General features: G+C 39.8%; 1 protein-coding gene across 1 annotated transcript in view; it reads right to left on the bottom strand.

The window, feature by feature from the left end:
• Positions 1-18,860, bottom strand: part of LOC117733814 (nucleolar protein 4-like) — a 126,828-nt gene extending 107,968 nt beyond the window's left edge. The window contains exon 1 of the mRNA XM_034537707.1: positions 17,226-18,860. Within this exon, the coding sequence (XP_034393598.1) occupies positions 17,226-17,642 (417 nt within the window). The 5' untranslated portion in view covers positions 17,643-18,860. The remainder of the gene's footprint in view (positions 1-17,225) is intronic.
• Between the last annotated feature and the right edge of the window lie 400 nt (positions 18,861-19,260).

Raw genomic sequence — 19,260 nt, 5'->3', positions numbered from 1 at the left:
TGCTTCTGCTGCTGCTCCTATTTGTTCTGGTTCCAATGATCCTCTTGTCACAATGTGGGACAAAAAATAAGTGACACTGAGAGAATGATGGGAAAACCCCTTGACATCTGTCACGCTGAGCGCTGTTAGCACTTTAAGCCGACATGCTGCGAAGACCATACGAGGGAATAAGAGTCATTTTTTATTTCAAACCCTGTAGTCTTAAGTTTAAATGTCGGCACGGAAAGAAGTTAAAGAGTAAAAGGTGAACCGTCAGCTGAAGAGTGAAAGAAGAAAGCGGCTGAAAAAAAAGTGAATGGCCAAGCTATAAAAGTAGTTGAGTTCAGCCAGAGATAGTGCATCAGCTATCAATGATTGAGTACATCACACATACATAGATACATTATATGGGATTTTTAGGGCAATTTATGTAATTTTCTTCTGCCTCCAAAGAATGAGTATGGAGATCGGTCTAGCAGGGAAATTCGGGTTTATTTTGAGGAAACCACAACAGTGAACAGTGAAAGACTAACCAAGATGGTTGTGGTACTTTTCTTTGGTTTCTGTCGAGTTTGAAGTTAACATTTAGCTGGGGAAAGAGAGAAACTTTAATCCAGAAGGTGTATGGTTGTAATTTTCTGTTTAATAAGGATAATGGGAATATTTCTTTTCTTGACATTTTGTGAGTTTATTTTGTTGATCCATTAGACTAAAAAAGCTCAGGGAGCTTGAAGAGCGAACACACAAATGTGCAAATATATATCGGCAATCGTCAGGAGTTTGTCTGATGGTGACCAACTACTGGTTGCTTGAAGTAAAGATTAGTGTTCATTGACATGCCTTTGGAAAAGACTGACATTAAAATTTAATAATAAACTAATCTCCAAACTGACCATAACTATCATAATTTCAGACTAGGCCCTCTAGATTTGAACTTAATGTTTCTGAAAGCTGAAACAGAGAGTCATTTTGCCAGTTGGAACTGTTCATAATCTCAGAGGGCCAACTGTGACTGACTGGTCTCATTAATTATGCCTGGTGGCTGGTGTTAATATGCCAGCCTGCCTTTCAGGTGGGAGAGGGGAGTGATGAGAGGGAGGAGAAGGTCAGGAGAGGAGGAGGAGGAGGTACGAAGGTGGAAATGGAAGCCTTGCAGTCTAATTAAGACTGGTGTTAATTTCTTTTCACCATCACAGCGGCCAAAAGAAGCTGTTCACCAAGGCAACGGATGAACACCGAGGGGGAGGTGAGCCCGGTTTGAAAAAATACCAGCACTGTTCCCAACTCAATGTAACGGACTCAAGATAAATGGTGAATGGACTGTACTTGTACAGTGCTGCTCTAGTCTTCCAACCACTCAAAGTGCTTTAAGATCCATTTATATTTGTTCAGCAGCACTCCACAACAAATACAGGGCTTTACATTGTAAATCATCTTTGACCCAAATTAAATTTACCAGCAGCCAAGTATTTCACAGTAGGTCCTTTCTACTGCGGCAACAATTTGCCAATTAGTAGCTATTTTGTCTCTGTTTACTGAAACCCCCTACTTCTCCATTTTTGGGGTGTTTTACCACACAAACCAAAGGATTACACCTTCTACTGGAATGCTACGGGATATAACCCTTTCAGGTGTACAGGGCCAATTAAAAAATCGGAATGTTCAGTTCCACAATGAACCAGCAACTATTATAATAATGTAAATTACAGTGGAAATAGAAAACTATTGTTTCCAAGTAGTATCATTGTTGGCTCCACTGTCGCGTTGACAACTGCATCGCTTTCTGTTTTTCACAGAGTTTAACTACCAAAACACAGGACCAGTTTAACCAAATTTCAGACTCTTTATTTACATTTTCTTTTTGCAAATTAGCAACTTTGTATGCCTTCTTAGCAACTTTATTTCTAAAAAGCAAAAATGTGTGCTTAGGGGTAATTTGTATATGCTATTTTAGCATCTTTTAATGTAATCATATCGATATGAAATCAAGAGCGTACCCTTGGCAGAGAAAATTGCATTGTGGAAGTGAGGCTTAAATGCCAATGGTGTCATTTTTCTACATTGTGCAATCAACATTTACTCCATAATAATAGGATTAAGCCTAAGAATGTGTCTATTACCACTTCAAATTGAATTAAACCAGATTTAGTAATTTTACAAAATACTAACACAAAGTTGGAGGTACTGAATGAAAAATGTAAAATTGCGTTCAGCTTTAACAGCTCTTTACAGCTGAGGTTTTACACATAATTTCATGTATTTATGTTTTTGTAATGAAATCTTTTTTAATCTATCTTATTTACCATTCTACCGTCATGCCACTTCAAAACTCATTCAAAACTACAACTCAAGCTTTAACGGAACAAAGTGAAAGAAATTAAAAGTATGTATTTATATAGAACAGCCAAAGAGTATTACTTTTAATTAGTTCAAGGTACAAAACAAGTGAATGAGTTAATTGTTGTAAACACAGTGGAGCTCAGACTATTTACAGAGTAGAGAGTGAGCTGTCTTTATAACTGCTACATCTTTGAAGGCAACCGTCTAAATTCAGCCTCACCAATTAAGATTTCCAGCACAACCTGTAAAAGTAATCAAGCTCGGTTCTTTATCTTTTCCAACCAATTAAAAGAGAAAACTTTTTTCTGTTTTTCCATATTTTGTTAGCTGGAGTTTGAAATGTATGTTTTCTTGCAAGATTTGCTCGCGGCACGTGGAGAAAATAGGATTGACGGCGACACTATTGCTGAAGATCGCGAGCCAGACGCGGATCTCCGTGGCTCGGCACTCCCTGTGTGAAAAGCCCAATTAGTTTACATGGGCACTGAAAGGAAACGGGAAGCATTGCTCCAAAAATTCAAGCAAGATTTACGGTTCAGTATGTACCTGGTTTTGGGGTTACAGCTCAGTACAATTTTTCCATTTATTTTGAAAAATGTAAACATTCAACAGTGTAATAAAAGATGACTAACAAAAGATAAATATCACAAATGTCTGTAATGTAAATGTACATGTAATGTAAATGTAATGCAATGTAAATGTAAAGTTCCATCTGCAGCTTTTGCTTGTTTATGCAGGGCAGGCAGAACAGAATAAAATGCACACATGAAGACAGAATCGCCACACAAGTGTATGGACATTTGTGTTGTGGTTTTTGTCTTGCTTTCAGAACCGTTACACACCTTGTGTGTGTGTGTGTGTGTGTATATATATAATTTCAAGAAATTCATATATATATATATATATATATATATATATATATTTTGGTGTATGTACATGAGCAGATTTAATGGAATACATGGGTTGCCATATTTGAATACTTCTTCTTGTGTTTAATATAATATCCATGAAAGGATAAATGCATGGAGTCACCTCTGACATCTGGATTTCACTTCATACTCAACCACTGTTTCAAATATCAAATTATTTAGTGGTATGACCCTTTAATGGAGTCTCTTGCTTCACTAACAATCCCCATCACACACACTCTCTGGTCTCTCAGTAACCTAATTACACCACCAGTCAACAGCATACAGCTGCTCAGCAAGAGTTTAGCTGCGCCCAACACACACACACACACACACACACACACACACAGCCCAAACCCTGACACACACTCCATCACCCCTTCTGTCTTTGCGCAGCGACACACACTCTCAAACTGTGGGGGTTTGCCTCCATTGTACTCCAAGACATCTGACACTTGCACTGATCCACCATACAAAGACGACGGTTAGGAGTGTGTGTGTGTGTGTTTTACTTTGCGTTGCACACAACCACACATACACAGAAGTGCAAATATATCAACAGCAGTCACTTTCCAGGAACTCACTGCTGCTGACACAAAGAGGGAATCATCCTCTATACGACTACTGAATGTCACAAAGATAGTGTTTCTATGTACTATAGTTAATTATCTCCGCTTTATGTTTTGTTTGTTTCGGTGCCACCAAGAAAAAAAAGTAAGTGCAGACATGGACTTAACATAATCACTTTTTTCAAGAGGCCATAGAAATACAGCGTCCCACATCTCAATTTGGACGACAGTTGTAGAAAATCTGTCAAATCCAGAACCGTGTGTGAGAGAGTCGATTTTGACTGGGAGTGCGTATTTTTGTGACCCAAATTGTGAGCAGCTATAAACTAGGATGATGGGAGTCAAATCATCATTAGATTAGTTAGCTATCCATTTGTCAGGTATAAATTAGTCCAGAAATTCTCACAGTATTCTTTAGGTGAGGAGCTCTTTTGCAAGATAGTACATACAGAGGCGACCCCCTCGTGTTTGTCTGCTGGAATAAGATGAGAAAAAACAATACTGTGTGCATGAATAGATACAAATTGCGATTTTTGTATTTCAATTAAATACAATATTTTTAATGAAAATTGTATTTAACTGTCCAAATATTACACTACATTAGTCAGAACATCATTCAGCCTATCTTTAGAATTAAAATCACAATTTATTTTGAAAAGACCGAAAGGATGTAACGAACAGAAATTGACTCGTGTGGTTGGCATTCATAGGAAAATGGACGTAATATGAGAAGTCACTTTTGTAAGATATCATTATGTGAGGATACGTTTCTCAAAGTAATTACAGAGTGGATTTTTGGTTCTCTATTGTTTTCCAGCACTGTGCCTGCTGCTTCACCCGCTGCTTGGCCCTCACATAACCTCTGGCACAGATGAACAGTTGCTTACTCACACATACACACATCTGTATGATAGGTTAGGGTCAAAAGGAGGGTAAAACACACACACACACACACACACACACACACACACACACACACACACACACACACACACACACACACACACACACAGAGACACAAGAGTCCAACCAATTCCTGTCAATTTGGGTTTTTATAATGACAGAATAAGGGGCTCTTTGAGATAGCAGAGATCACTGAGGCCTGATAGAGGAGGCCACCCCAATTAAGTTGTCCCTCCTTCAACAGACGCACACAGACCATCAGACCCCCAGATGCACAGGACAGGACTCTTATAGAGTCCCTCCTCCTCCTCCTCCTCCTCCTCCTCCTCCTCCTCCTGCTCCTCCTCTCATGGTTCTACATTGGGACAAATTGTCTCTGTTGCAGCTAATAGGAGGGCAGAGGATGGACACACACACACACAAACACAGAGGTTTCATTCATCCATCTGTTTACCTAAACATACCATTTCCCGTCCCACCACGGTGCTGATAAGAACGCAGGCAAGCCTGGTTTATTGGAGTCATATCCAAGACAAGACAGCTCTATGTATCTGATGCTCCCTGAATTAGACAGCAGCCGTTTGGGTATTGTCCTCATGGGGAAAAACTAATCATGTAGCAAGGGAATACACTAAGCATCAATTTGTAGGTACTCATGTACGCATTGAGTGCATATCTAAGACAGTTTTAAAATCTCTCTTTTAAAACTAGTCAGCTGGAGACAGTGTTTCCTCTCCTTACCTAGCTTGCTGGAGCTGAAGCGGTCGCCAAAGCCACAGTTATTTACACTCAGGACAACAGGGAGGTTGGATGTTCCAATTTGGTGAAGAAAACAAAAACGAAAAAAGGTATAACAAAGAATAAAACTATTTAGTTTGGGTTAGGGTTATGTATTTTGGCCTCTGAGGCCAGTTGAACACCCACAGCTTTATCCTCCACTGAAACATGTCAGTATGTGGACAGAGACATTTGAGTCTAATAATCAGAGAGGAATTGCCCCTTGATGAAATTGGTACTATATTATTCAGTCTGCAGTCATGTTGATGGATGTCAGCAGCTTTCTATGTGTCAGTCACCCCATTCATAATAATAAATAACAACAAACATCAGACCAATTTGAATCACTGCAAAACTCAGATGTGATCCAGAGTTCAAAGTGGATTTGTCACGTCCTCTAGTTTTAAAACCAAAGTTCCCCACAAATTGGAGTCAACACAGGACACTAAGTCAAATGTTAAGCAGTTTTTTCTCACTAGAATAGTTGTATTTATACTGATTTATTGACACACACACACACGATCCACGGAACAACTGATACAACCCTTTGCACATAAGGCTCTGTTCAAACTGTCAAACCCTCTGTTTGTGAGCCAGTGAAGGGAAGGGGAAGCTGTCATCACATGGACTTGACACCACTGTCTAGATAGTAACTATTATTAGACCCAACAAACCACTCGGTGCTTCCTTCTTTAGCTGGAGCTTCAGACACCATAGAAACGGGTGCCTTGTCGCTCACTGGATCCTATAGAAACATTTAAATCTTCAGACATTACTGTAATGACCATAAGAGCTGGGGCCGTCACTGTAAAGTTGCCTTTATGTTGCAGCAGATTTGGATAGAATTCTTCATCACACTGGTTTACTGTCTTCAGTGAAGACAACATAATAAACAAGTTAAAAACATCTACTGTGGTCAAATGTAATATAGACATGGATGTAGAAGTAACATTAATCCAAAAACATCATATACTGTATATAATATTAAAACACTGACAGGGAAAAATACTGTCAAATCAACACTTACTTCAATTACTTTAAGTACATTTTGCTGATGATACTCACATACTTTTACTTAAAGCTACTTGATTTTGGCAGTCCCAGTACATAAAAGCGTCTCCGGCAGCAACATGGAGGTGGCTCCCAACGGAGGCCGGCAAAGCAAGGAGGCGAATCTCTGCTCTAGCAGGAGGAGGAGCTCCTCATATAATCATATATCTTCTGATTAATGGTCTTGTTTACATATAGTTCATATAGTGTCATCAATATTAAATTGAAACCGCTTTAAAACAAAGGTTCCTCACAGTAACTTAGAGCAAGGTTTTGAATGCAGTACTTTGAGTATATTCACAGTGTGGTATAAGTACTTTGACTTAAGTAAAGGATCGGACTACTTCTTCCACCACTGTTATCCACAAATGCATGATACAGACTACAGATCAACTTGAACATGGTTTTGTTTGTAAATATTTCTTTATTCCACTGCATCACTTCTGATGTTTATAGACACTATCAAATCTGGCTCTAATATTTAACCTGCTGGCAGTCATCAACACCATATGAGAAGCCTGTTCTTAGAGGAAGACAAGCAGGCTTCGGTTTTATTGTGCAATAGAAATCTTGAAGTAGAGCTCCGAATGTGAAGATGATGAGCTGAAGGTATTAGGTATTTTATCTACATTGTATTTCTTATGTTTATATTTTGTGACATGTAAGCGAAACCAGATTATTTAAAGAAAAGAGCCACACATATATGACAATTACCTGTATTCATTGTGTGTTTAAGGGGCCAAATGTATTAGCAGGATATATTTGTCTTTTTCTAACAGAATAAAAGTTTAATATCACTGATAATGCACAAAAGGAAAAACATGATAGGTAGTGCTTATACATGGATACACCTAAAACTCTCTCTCTCTCTCTCTCTCTCACACACACACACACACACAGAGCTTTGATGTGTTACAATGTTTTAAATTAATGAGGACTTTACTTGTACCTCATAGCCAAATTCTCTGCCAAGACTTAAACCAAAGCCCCCCCCCCCCCCCCCCCCCCCCTCCAGCAAGCTAAATGGGCGGTTTCAATACTAATTAAAAAGTGCCCTCTTGAATTAACTGAAGAATAGTTATTCCTCCACAAGCCAGTTGGGCAAACTTGCATTACATACCCTGTTTTCTTTAACTTACAAAAGGACAGAACAGCCCGGGCGAGGATGATGAAATGTAGCACAAGTCTCTGCTGGAATTGAATAGAACACAACAGAACAGAACAGAATCCTGTTCCCTGAGGTGGACCCCAGAATGCTTCTGTGATCTTCTAAAAGTGTTGCAGTGTCAAGACATTAGCGCAACTGGGAAGCCACGAATGACTCACGAGTCCAAAAGTCCAACACTACCGAGACCAACAGGCACGTGACAAAGAATTCAAGGAAAATTCAACTGGACTGCAGGCGGCTGAACATGGTACAGAGAGAGTTGTTCATCTCTCCTCTCTGTACTATTTTCATCAGCCTGCATGCTTTTTTGTCAGTAGAAGTTGTAAAAATGTAAATGGTTCAATATGTACAAAATGTTAAGACCTTGCGACACTAAAAAAGAGTAATGAATGCAAACAAATGGGAAGGAATTAGTTTCAGTTCTTTGGCACTTTAACTATAGTAAAATTCCATGTCAATCTTCTGATATGGTCCCTCAATCAGATCTGATTAGTTACATGCTGTCATGTGTCGCACCTGTGAGTTTTACCTATGCAAGTGTTGGCTACACAGTAAACCTAAGAGCCCCCAGGAGAGAAATAGTTCCTATATGTAATATTATCTCAAACCTTTTGTTGTCAAATCTTACATTCCAACATTGTTTGATACCTCAGAGATCAGCTGCAATATCATCTCTTTGTCTCGCGCACACAAACACACAACACATTATCTGTGTATCAGTGTCAGTGTATAAACAGTCGCTGTTTGATCAGCCGTTGCTGCAGTCAGGGCAAACCCCTCTCAGCACGATGCAGTCAGAAAACAAGCAGGATGCTGTTTTGAGCCATAAACACATCATTTAGATGCTGTGTAGTTCAACACATCCAGGCGTGTGTTTCTCACTTCACTCAACAGGCAGGAGACCAAGACATAGGGCTGGGCATCAGCACTCACTATATTTTAGGTATTAAGCTAAAAAACCCAGGACCAAGTAGTTTCGACACTGACACGCGGCCATTTTTTGACAGAAATCCTCAAGAAAATTAGGCTACTATCTGAATGGTTTTGTTTGCAACAAATTACAGTAAGCATTCTTTGATTTAATACAACATGTGATTAGCACATTTACCACAGCGGCTACACGCATACACAAGAGCTAGTGGCTAGCAGTAAGCAAATGGTGGCAAGCAGCCAGCTAACGGTACCGAGGTCAGCAGCAGTGCTGACAGAGCTAATGGTGTTAGCCGAGTGGTCCTTTAGCTTCAATGAGGTCCTGCTACTGCAGACCAGGGGATAGTGTTATCAGCAGTAACCGTTGTATAAGCGCTGCAGAGCTGCAGCAATGTTAGCTAGCCCCAACACAAGGAAGAAAATGGCATGCTAAAAGTTGTGAAAAACATCAAATGACAGTTATTCTTTCCTGTTGTTGCTATTTGATCAAGATATAAATAGCCTAAACGGTGCTATTGTAACCGAGTAAATATTGGACCAATTTTTCATGAGCTAGTTACATTCTCCTGAACATTGACAGTGATTTGGCATTTTTCAGACAGACAACTTCTGAGAAAATTCTCTATCTCAGCATACAAGATGTAACATTCTCCAACACCCTAGCCAACACATTTTTGTATTGCCCAATTTGGTTGTACACTGTGTAGATATCCAACGTTCGCAAAAGAAAATATGAATACACTTCCTAACTTGGTGGGGCGGTGGGGGGAGAGGTGAACACGTCATGACCACGGCCACTTAGGAGACAACAAGTGTATATCTAACCATTGGTGGAGCGTATAATGCGGCAGCATCTTGAGGTTCACTGAGCAACTGCACTGGTGTATATGGGACAATGGGGAAGCGGTTGTATTGTTTATTTTTCTAATTAGCAATGAATCCCATTAAAAAGAACAAACCAACAGTGAATGTATCTACAAACAAGTATTATAACTGCAGTCGTGGAATAAATTAGCAATTACAAAATATAAATGCATCTATCACAAACGTTTGAAAAGTAGGTACATCTACATTTTAGTTTTTCCTCAACTGATCACAATAAAAGATACTGGCCTGTGTTACTGATGTAAACAAACACGCTAGACATTTTGTTTTAATATCATATGATGAACCTATAGTGTTCATAAATTTTGAGCAAACTTTTTTGAAGATCTGCTCAATCGTCCAACTATGACATGACGATTGATCCAGCATCCAAAAACAGTTGGCTAACGCATCCAGTAGGAGACAGGCAGGTAGCTGAAGAACTACTCACTGCTGAATAATACACACATGAGTGTGTAACAGTTTATCAATGACGCCCTTCACTTGTCATATTTATTCTCTGGATCACTGATCTTAAAAAGTCACAGAAGTTAAGACCTTAGCTTCAATTATGTGACATATTTGCCATCGCTAGTGGTGTAACGGACAACTGTCGATCCGTGATCCAATACGGATCACCCGACACAGTTTGACGTTACCTATTACGGTGTTAAAAATAAATTTTTACTGGTAATTGTTATCCGCTAATATTAAGTAAATATGCGATCAGGACATCAGCATTTATGCTTTTCTAGTCACCGATCTCTGATAATGTTACATTGTAAACAACCACTCCATGTTTAAATTGACCGAAGGAGAGCTGGTAACGAGAGCAGCACCGCTAAAGGCTAACAAACGAAAGCTCTGTTCAATTACATTTGCTCAATAGTAGATAAAGCCAGCGTGATTCAGATGAGAGGAGGCATACAGAGCTGCACTTAGGACCTTTAGCCTCCAACCAAACCTCCTTTGATCACATTCTTAGATTAGAGGGCGAAATTAATGCATTTTGAACGCAACCCCGGTCTTTAGAATAAAGTTGTTGCCAACTGAGATTCAAACACACACTTCTTAACATGATGTTGATCTGATAGCCACTATTGCCAACAAGTCAACAGTCAAGTGTAGTTTTATATGACGGGACGATGTTCGCTCGTCACTCTAATTCCCGCCTCAAAGTTCAAGATGTGTCTTCAAAATTATTTACTAATTTGATCATATATATTTGGCACATCTTAAACCAAGAGACACATAATTAGAACTTGGAAACGTTGAATAAAAGCTGGGGGCCCAAACAAAGGATTGAAAATTAACTTAAAAAGAAGAAAGAAAAGAAATGTACAGTTTTATTGATCCCCGTGGGGAAATTCTTCTCTGCATTTGACCCATCCTTAGTTATTAAGGAGCAGTAGGATGCAGTGAAGTGCCCGGGAAGCAACTGGGGGTTCAGTGTCTTGCTCAAGGACACTTCGACATGCAACTATGGGCAGAACGGGGATCGAACCGGGTACCTTGCAGTTACGGGACGACCACTCTCCCCCATGAGCTACAGCCGACCCTTAACAGCAACCAACCTTTTTAAAACAAATGTTTCCGTTACTCATAACAGTTCCCAGACCTTCAAGACAATCCACGGACCGTGCTATGTTGTCTACAGTGAGCTTTCATTGGAACTGTGCACAAAAAATAAATTGTCCTACCAGAAAATGCTTTCCCTTCTTTCCAGCTGCCCCACATGGGGGATTGATGGAAGACTGAACCCTTATCAAGAGTGCTATGTCTCAAGGATGTAGAACATCAGTAAAAACATCCCTAGCCCCTCTCTTAACCATCTGAAAGGTGGCTGGGAAGAAGAATTGGGGATAGAACTAACTGATGAGACCTGGCAGTCTGCAACTGATAGAGCACACAAATCCTTAATCTGTGTGAGACACGGAGTACTTAAACTTAAAGGGTTCCATCGCTTGCATCTCTGCAAGGTAGCTTTGAAAGGTTGTACCCTGCCTGCCTTAGGTGTCAATTGTCCCATTTTGGTTCTCTATATTTGGAATATTTTCACAGATGTACAATACCCCCAAACCAGGCAGCAAACTCTTGATCTGAAAAGGGAAGCCAATGTGCAAGTGCCTTAAATGTGCATTATTTCAAATAATGAGACAATTTGAAAATGAGCCTACTTGATTATTACCTCAGTAAAGATTGTAAACATGAGATCATGGTCTCAATCGCTAGTTTCAAGTCTTCTTCATAACAGAATGATGTTCATTCACAGTAAATTATGGTCCCATTTAGAGTAAATTAGACAACAATGCAGAGAATGCTTCAGGTGGAGGCTACCTTGTGATTGACAGGTGGCTACCATGGTATTGTTCAGTCTGGAAGTTGTCCGTGTTTTCATCTTACAACTTCAACCCTTTCACAGTGTGTGTTCATTTTGTGAAAGTTAGATGGAACATTTTGGTCGCATAAAAATATCTTATTTGGCATTCAGCTCCTCCCTCCTTCCAATTGCGAAAAAAAAAAAAAGGATGGTGTTGAGTTGTAGTGGATTTTATATATACTTGCACATGTAAATAAGAAAGTTTATGTTTTAAATTAATACATAAAGAAAGTTATGATAATTAATTTGGGATATTATGAGGAATATTCTGGAGGAATGAATGTTTTATTGTTTAGACAATAGTTAAAATGGATGCCGATTGAAACCTGATATGTTGCTTTTATTCTGAAGGCAGGATAGTAGGTTTTATTCTGACGGGGAACTTCCGGTCCCTGACCGGATGTGTGCACTTTGACCCCGCCTATTTACTAATTAGCTTAGCGAACATAACGGCGGCATTCTTTGAACTGACCAATGGAACTAACCCATAGGTGTGAATTCATTTGCATGACCATACTAACAGCCGAGCATTTGTTCTGGAATCAGAGTTCTTTGGTTCGGGATCTTGAGACAGCCCCGGGCTCTACGCTGCACCTGGCTGAAAGAGAGGCCTTGGGAGCAGCGAGGTGTCCGTCTGTGGAGAGCTCTCCCTTACCAGCTCCACGATCGTGAACGCTACATGAGTATTATCTTTGCCATAAAATATTGTTAAACTTTAACTCATTGAATCCTGAATTTTCTGCGGCCACGGGACCCGGAGCTTTGAACAAATCTTACAATGGCAACCACCAAAAGCCAAGTTAGCCACGGTCAAAACCTTAATCCACAATCCAATGGGTGACGTCATGGGGACTATGTCCACGTTTTATATGCAGTCTATGCCGCAAACCCCATATTTGCTGTGTTTGGAGCGGTCCCAGAGCAGTTGTCCCTTTCAAATAGCCAATCAAACTCATTTGTTCCACCTGGCCTGCTGTCTAAATCTTCTAAAGTGGAAGGAGGCGTGGAAGCGTTTCTTGGATTACTTTAACAAACTCTCCTGTGCCGGTCTGGTTATATGAATCTGCTTTTAATTTGTAATGCTAGTTACGTATGTTTTAGTTTTATTTCTTACTGTATTATATTATATTATTGTTTATATTGTTATTGCTTTTATTGTTTCTGTTTTTGCCATGTAAAGTGACTGAGTAAAAAACTGTAATTATGAAACTATTAAATGACTGCATTGTTTCTGTAAACTGTTGTTACAATGGAGTTTTTAAAATGTAACCAGAAATCAAATTACATTCCCCTCCCCTGTATTGGGTGCGGTCAGAAACTAACTGCTAGATACCATGAGAGGTGAAGTGAAATTATATTTTTTGTGATGTGGGTGAACCAACCTAGTTATACTAATCTAACTGAGGAATGACTAAAATATCCACACTCATCGTGAATTTTCCTCATCTTTCCAACATCAGTCCAGCCATGTTTAGAAATTAAACACAGACACGCACCCAGAAGGATCTTTCTTTCTCTCTCTGCAGTCTAAACAGCCCAACCCTCAGATAATAAGCAGACTCAACAGACCTGCTGCCAAGAGAGAGACACAGAGAAAGGGATTTACAGAAGATAAACTCTGAGAGAGGATTCCCAGTCCTGACTGCAATACTCCTGATGTTAATCTGAATATGAAATGATATAGGACAGGGTTAAATTGGCCAAACGGTAACCATGCCAACCAGCATCTCAAACCCTTCTCATCTCCACAGCAATCCTGCATTACATTGACCGGTCTGCTCAGTCATTTGAACAACCTGTGATTTGAGTCTGAAGATACAAAAAAGAATCATTCAGGCATAGTTTTCCACAGATGATTGAGATAACATATTTTGATTATATTATTAATCTGTGTTGCACCGTTACGTATATTGCCACCTCCTTAGCGAGTACAATTGAGGAACTGCAATCTGCTTTTAATGCTGTTCAGAGGAATCTCTGTGAATTTAGATTTGAGAACTAAATGTTAAAAAAAAAAAAAAAATGATGTGCTCATCAAGGACAAAGATGATGTGTATCAGATTGGCACTATAAATAAAAAGACGATTTTTATATTTTTTATAAAAAAATTATCTAGAAATACCGGGCTTTAGAGATATCTGTCTTTCAAACATCATATAGAGTATTTTAAAAACTCAAGGTGAAAAAAGGTTTCAAGGTTTTCTTTTGCTGCAAGGGGAAAAAAGTATTCAAGCAATGCTTTAATCAGCAATTGTTAAGGTTATATTATATACATGCATGTAAGTTCATCTTCGTTTAAAACATTACATTCAGTAAATCATGCTGCTTTAAGATTCCAATGAGAAAGTCCGTTTATTTTCTTTATATGCCTGTAAGAGGCAATAGTACATGAAATGCCTTGTTTCTATGGTCTCTAATGATGCCATCTTGGCCAGGACCTCCTTGTCTCAATTATCCTGCTAAATATATCAATTTTAAAAGAAATACAGACCTAGTGGACTGAATCATTTCTAAATACATTACAGTGTTTTGCAATCACAGAAACAAGACCATTTTTCTTTCCTCTCATTCATATCTTTGTGTCATCCCACTCATGATGCACTCCACTGTCAACAAGTGCTCGCCGGTTTGAAAATACCAATATGTGGGACCTGGCTACTGCCAGCCACTCACACAAACCAAAACAAAGACAACAGAAAAATGAAGAGTAAAGCATGAAGGGTTTGAATCCCTCGCTGCAACCTCTTTTGTACAATAACTACACCAATTTCACAGCTCATATCTGGAAAATACAGAAGATTCTGCTTACCAGCTGACCAGACAGAAAGGAGGACTCCCAACTGAATGAATACAGAGGACAACACCCTAAACGGGTACGCTATGAGAACAGTTTTGTCACCACAAACACCATTTGGCTTTACTTTACCATGACATCAGTGGACAACCAACAATCAACAAGTATTGATCATTGATGGTGTGGCTAAGTAATTGATTATTTAAAATAAAGAAGCTAAATCTGGGTAAAAAGGTGGATGATGACGGACATGGGCAACAGGGACTTTACAGTCGTTCTTTAGTTGTGACTCCCAAATCTAGCACTGCAACTAATAATTTTTACATTACTCTACAATCGATCAGTCTATAAAGTGCCAGAATATTGTTAAAAAAAACACACGTTGCTTATTTTCTCCACCCGACAGTCGAGAAAAAAAAAAATTCAAAAAGATATGAGACAGATAAGCAGAGAAGACATGCAAATCCTCACATCTGAGGAGAGGCTGCTACCAGAAAATATTTAGTCATTCTTGCATGATACATAACGTGATCGGTTGACTGACAAAATTGTCGACGATTAATTTCAAGAAATAAATGAATTGACTAAATGTTTTAGCACTACCCAAATAATATCTATAATCAGACCAACAACTGATACTATGACTATTTGGAAATATTATGAGTTGGTGGTTTAATGATGACCTATTTTGTTGGATGCAACCTTAACAAAGGTTTGAATAATAAACCACAACATGGTGTAAGACTGTAAGAAAATTCCTATACTTTGTCATATACAATATCCATCATTATTATTATTAGGTTGTATTTTGCTCAACTAATTATCACAACTAACATCTGTTGGTTGAATTGAGCATATTCTAGACATCCAGGTTCATTTTTGCATTTCCAGGGTGATAGATGAAAGTCCAAACTTTCCTTCCCACTGGTTCATCACCACAAGAGTCTTACTAAAGATTGACTCACCCCAAAAGCAGAACAACACAAATTGGAACATTCTACATGTGCATCTGTAAATTTCTCTTAAATTCACCAAAAGTAAAAATGAGATAATGCCTAGTTTGCATATATAAACAAAACAGTGTAACTAATCAGTTGGGCAAGTTTCATGGTGATGTCTATTAGTTAAAAATGATTATCCTATTCAGTCATAGTGCCTTGCCAAATGTATGGAATTTTACAATAAATATCTTTAAGGACAAAGGACAAAATTCACAACATTTCTATTTCTTTAAGAAGGGTTTGTTCATATGTCATTCAAATGAACAAACCCTTTTTAAACAATTCATATTCATATACCTGAGAGAATATTATATTCCTAAAAAATTGAGGAAATGGATTTTATTTTGTATGGCTGTTGACAGTATTTTCTGATGGAGTGATACAAAGAGATAACCAAAAAACCCTTGACTCTAAAAATGTCAACCAAATAAAAACAAGAAATTTGGACCTGGCTTCATCCAATGTTCAGATTTCTGTTATGGAAATGTATGCAAATTGGCCTTTACTTGATAAAATAATCCCTGATTTGCATATTTGAACATACATTTTCAGAAAACTTGTAATACTAAAAAACCCATTTGTCTTAATATAAGTAATCAATTGGGGTCATTTCACTGTGATATCTAGTAGTTTTTCTTTTTAATGTATTCACTTGGGCTGTTTCCTTTTTAAAATATGAAATGAGCAAAAGATAAAGTATGCAAAATACTGGAATACTAAAAGGAATACAAGGATCATTTGAGGTATACTTGTAAATGACAAATGATAACTATACCCTCTTTGATATATAGTTTCTAAAAATGGAGTCCCTGGAGTTAAAGAAAGCATGGAGAGTTTTGAATAATTCAAATTGGGGTAAAGTATAACTCCGGATCAATTAGCCATTTGACAGAAAAGGTTTCACTTCCAGCAGTGCTAAACCAAAGTGTACTACAGACACAAGAACGGAAAGTTTCTTCTGATGTCATTAATATTCAGCAGAATAGCAGAAACCTTTTATTGTGTCATTTGTAGATATTTATAGATTTACTGGCATGTGAAAAGCCAATAGTTGTTTATTTTCTTGGTTTTATCTCATTATAAATAAAATGTTGGTTACATTAGTTACACAACATCATTTCGGGCTTTGGTTAACTCTGTAAGGCACATGTCATTGTTTTCTTGGATCAACTTATTGATTACAAAATGAATACCCGAACCAATGATGAAAATTATGTATTATTAAACTTTTGTACGTAACCTTGGGAAAGCTGTGTGCAGCTTTGTCAGACATTCAACTGGTACAGGCTGGTAAAATATAGATTGTCGGTATAAAAAAAAAGTACCCGTGCAAAACCACCAACAGGCTCAGCTCTGTTTTGGAACAGGTGTTTGCTGTAGCCTTGGCACAGAGCCAGGGAAAGTTATGCTGTGTACAGTTTAAGGCTAACCACACACACCGTATTTCTTTAGATAAATAAGGGTAGCCCAATAGTGACCGTACACACACACACACATCATTAGAATGGGGCACGCACGCGCGCGCGCACACAGCCGATAGTGAAAGAGGAAGATGCACTAACCGTCGCCTTGATGGGAACGTACAGCACCGGTCTGTCCGATGACCCGTTCTTGCTGTCCTGCAGCGTCCCGACCTGGAAGCCCTTGGACTTGACCCAGAATTTGAATTTGGCGTTGATGTGGTTGTTGCTTTTCTCGTGCATGAACACCCCGTTGCTGTTCTCCTCGTCCCCCTGGATCAGGGTCTGGAGGATTTTGTGGTATTTACGCCGGGTCACGGTCTTGGTCTTGCCGGAGTCCCCGTACGTCCGCAAGCACCAGTCCTGAAATTCACTGAACATCTCCGCCCCTCCGCCCGCCGCCTCGGACGCCTGGACGCCGCTGTTGGGACTCCCGCTCCTCGACTGGTGCTGGTGGTGGTTGTTGGAGGAGGTGGTAGTCACCGTGTCCGCCACACTGCCGGCTTTCCTCGTTGTCATGATGAAACAAGACAGAGTCCGTTTTTATAAGACCCAGTGTGTTGTCCCGCTAAATTGGCAGGAATGTGGGTCCGGGTTGGCTCGCGCACGTCACCGAAACCACAGTAGCTGTCTGCCTCCTCACCAGGGGGCGAAATCAGTCCAAACCTTCCACTCTGGTGGAGGAAATAAATCTCACTAAATCTTCCCCTCAGCTCTGAAACGACAATGTAAACCCTTTAAACTCTCTCCATTACTACAGAAGAACCCGGAGCACGCGACAAAGTCCCACTCACTTGTTTAAATTAACGTCTGAAAATTAAGCCGTTTGAATATCCTCCTCCTCTCTTGGCGTTACGCACCAATGGGCCGCTGCGAGGAGACCGAAACGAGAAAAGAAGAAGCGCTCACTGGCAAATTGAACTCCAAACCAGCCCCCTGTTTGGATGCAATTTCTCCAGGAACAATGAGAGACACGAGAAGGGACAGTGGCGGCAGGGAGGGAGGGGGCACGCGCCGACCGGATGAACGGGCGGTGCAGATTGGAGCGTGGTGCCCTCTTCAGACACACCTGTTAGCAGCGTGGATCGGACGGCCTGTCCCGTGGGGGATGTCAGTCACCGCCTCCCCTCTTCTACCGCCTCCTCTTTTTTTTCACCGCAGATAAAGAAAGAAAAAGAGGTACACGGCTGTTTGTCTCTCTTTAAAAAATAATATACTTCCGATATTAAAAGCCGCGTTTCTCCTGGTTTTGATGTCGGGTCTCCATCGCCGTTGAACCGAAGAACGGCCAGAAACGACACGTCCTCAAATTAGCGGATTAATACTCACTGACAGCGCTTTTTGTTGGTAAATAAAAACTATACGCCGCGTCCGTTTTTGTCAGCTTTTCTTTCCCTCTCTTTCTTCTCCGGGTCTCGGGCTGATGGGACACAACCAGGACACCTGTTTGAATCCGGGTTGTCTTTCCTCTCTCCTGCACCCTTAAAGCGCAACACTCGGCCTCATTTCCTCCTTCCTCAAATAAACGAGAAGGTATACAGCGCGATGGGATAACAGCGTACGGTGTATCCTCCTCAAAAGCAGCTGTGTATATATATATAAATATATATTTATACAGTTGCGCTGCTGCGACACACCACCTGCCCAGCCTGTTAACCCAGGGTGAGTCCACGGGACATACACGTTGCAGCTCGAGCTTAAAAAACAGGAAGTGTTCAAAAACCACCAAAACGCGCAGCGCACTCAACCAGACGGTCCCGAGATGTCAGAGGGGGAGTAACACCGCGTGCAGTGGGGACGCGAGAGGACAGCCCCCAAAACGTGAAGGGAAAACAAATCGGTTTCGACATCTTCTATAAAAAATATGATTTAAAACACATAAACATTAAAGAAGTTAACGTCACTGTTTAGTGCCCCGCAGGTCAGATCTATATATCACATTTTACAAAATAGCATTTTGTGTCGCTCGTGCAATACAGTCAGCAAGAGAGGCTGATCAATGAGAACACTGTTGTATGAAAACTTGACTTTTTCGGAAATTGATGTTTGGTGCCACAGAGTAGTGGTCAGTGAAAAAAAGGTGAAAGCTCAGGTGATTAAAACAATTAATTAACAGATACTGTCATGAAACGTCCCT

Source organism: Cyclopterus lumpus, chromosome 7 (genome assembly GCF_009769545.1).
Source record: "Cyclopterus lumpus isolate fCycLum1 chromosome 7, fCycLum1.pri, whole genome shotgun sequence".
Lineage (NCBI taxonomy): Eukaryota > Metazoa > Chordata > Actinopteri > Perciformes > Cyclopteridae > Cyclopterus > Cyclopterus lumpus.
This window is presented reverse-complemented; position numbering and strand designations above follow the sequence as displayed.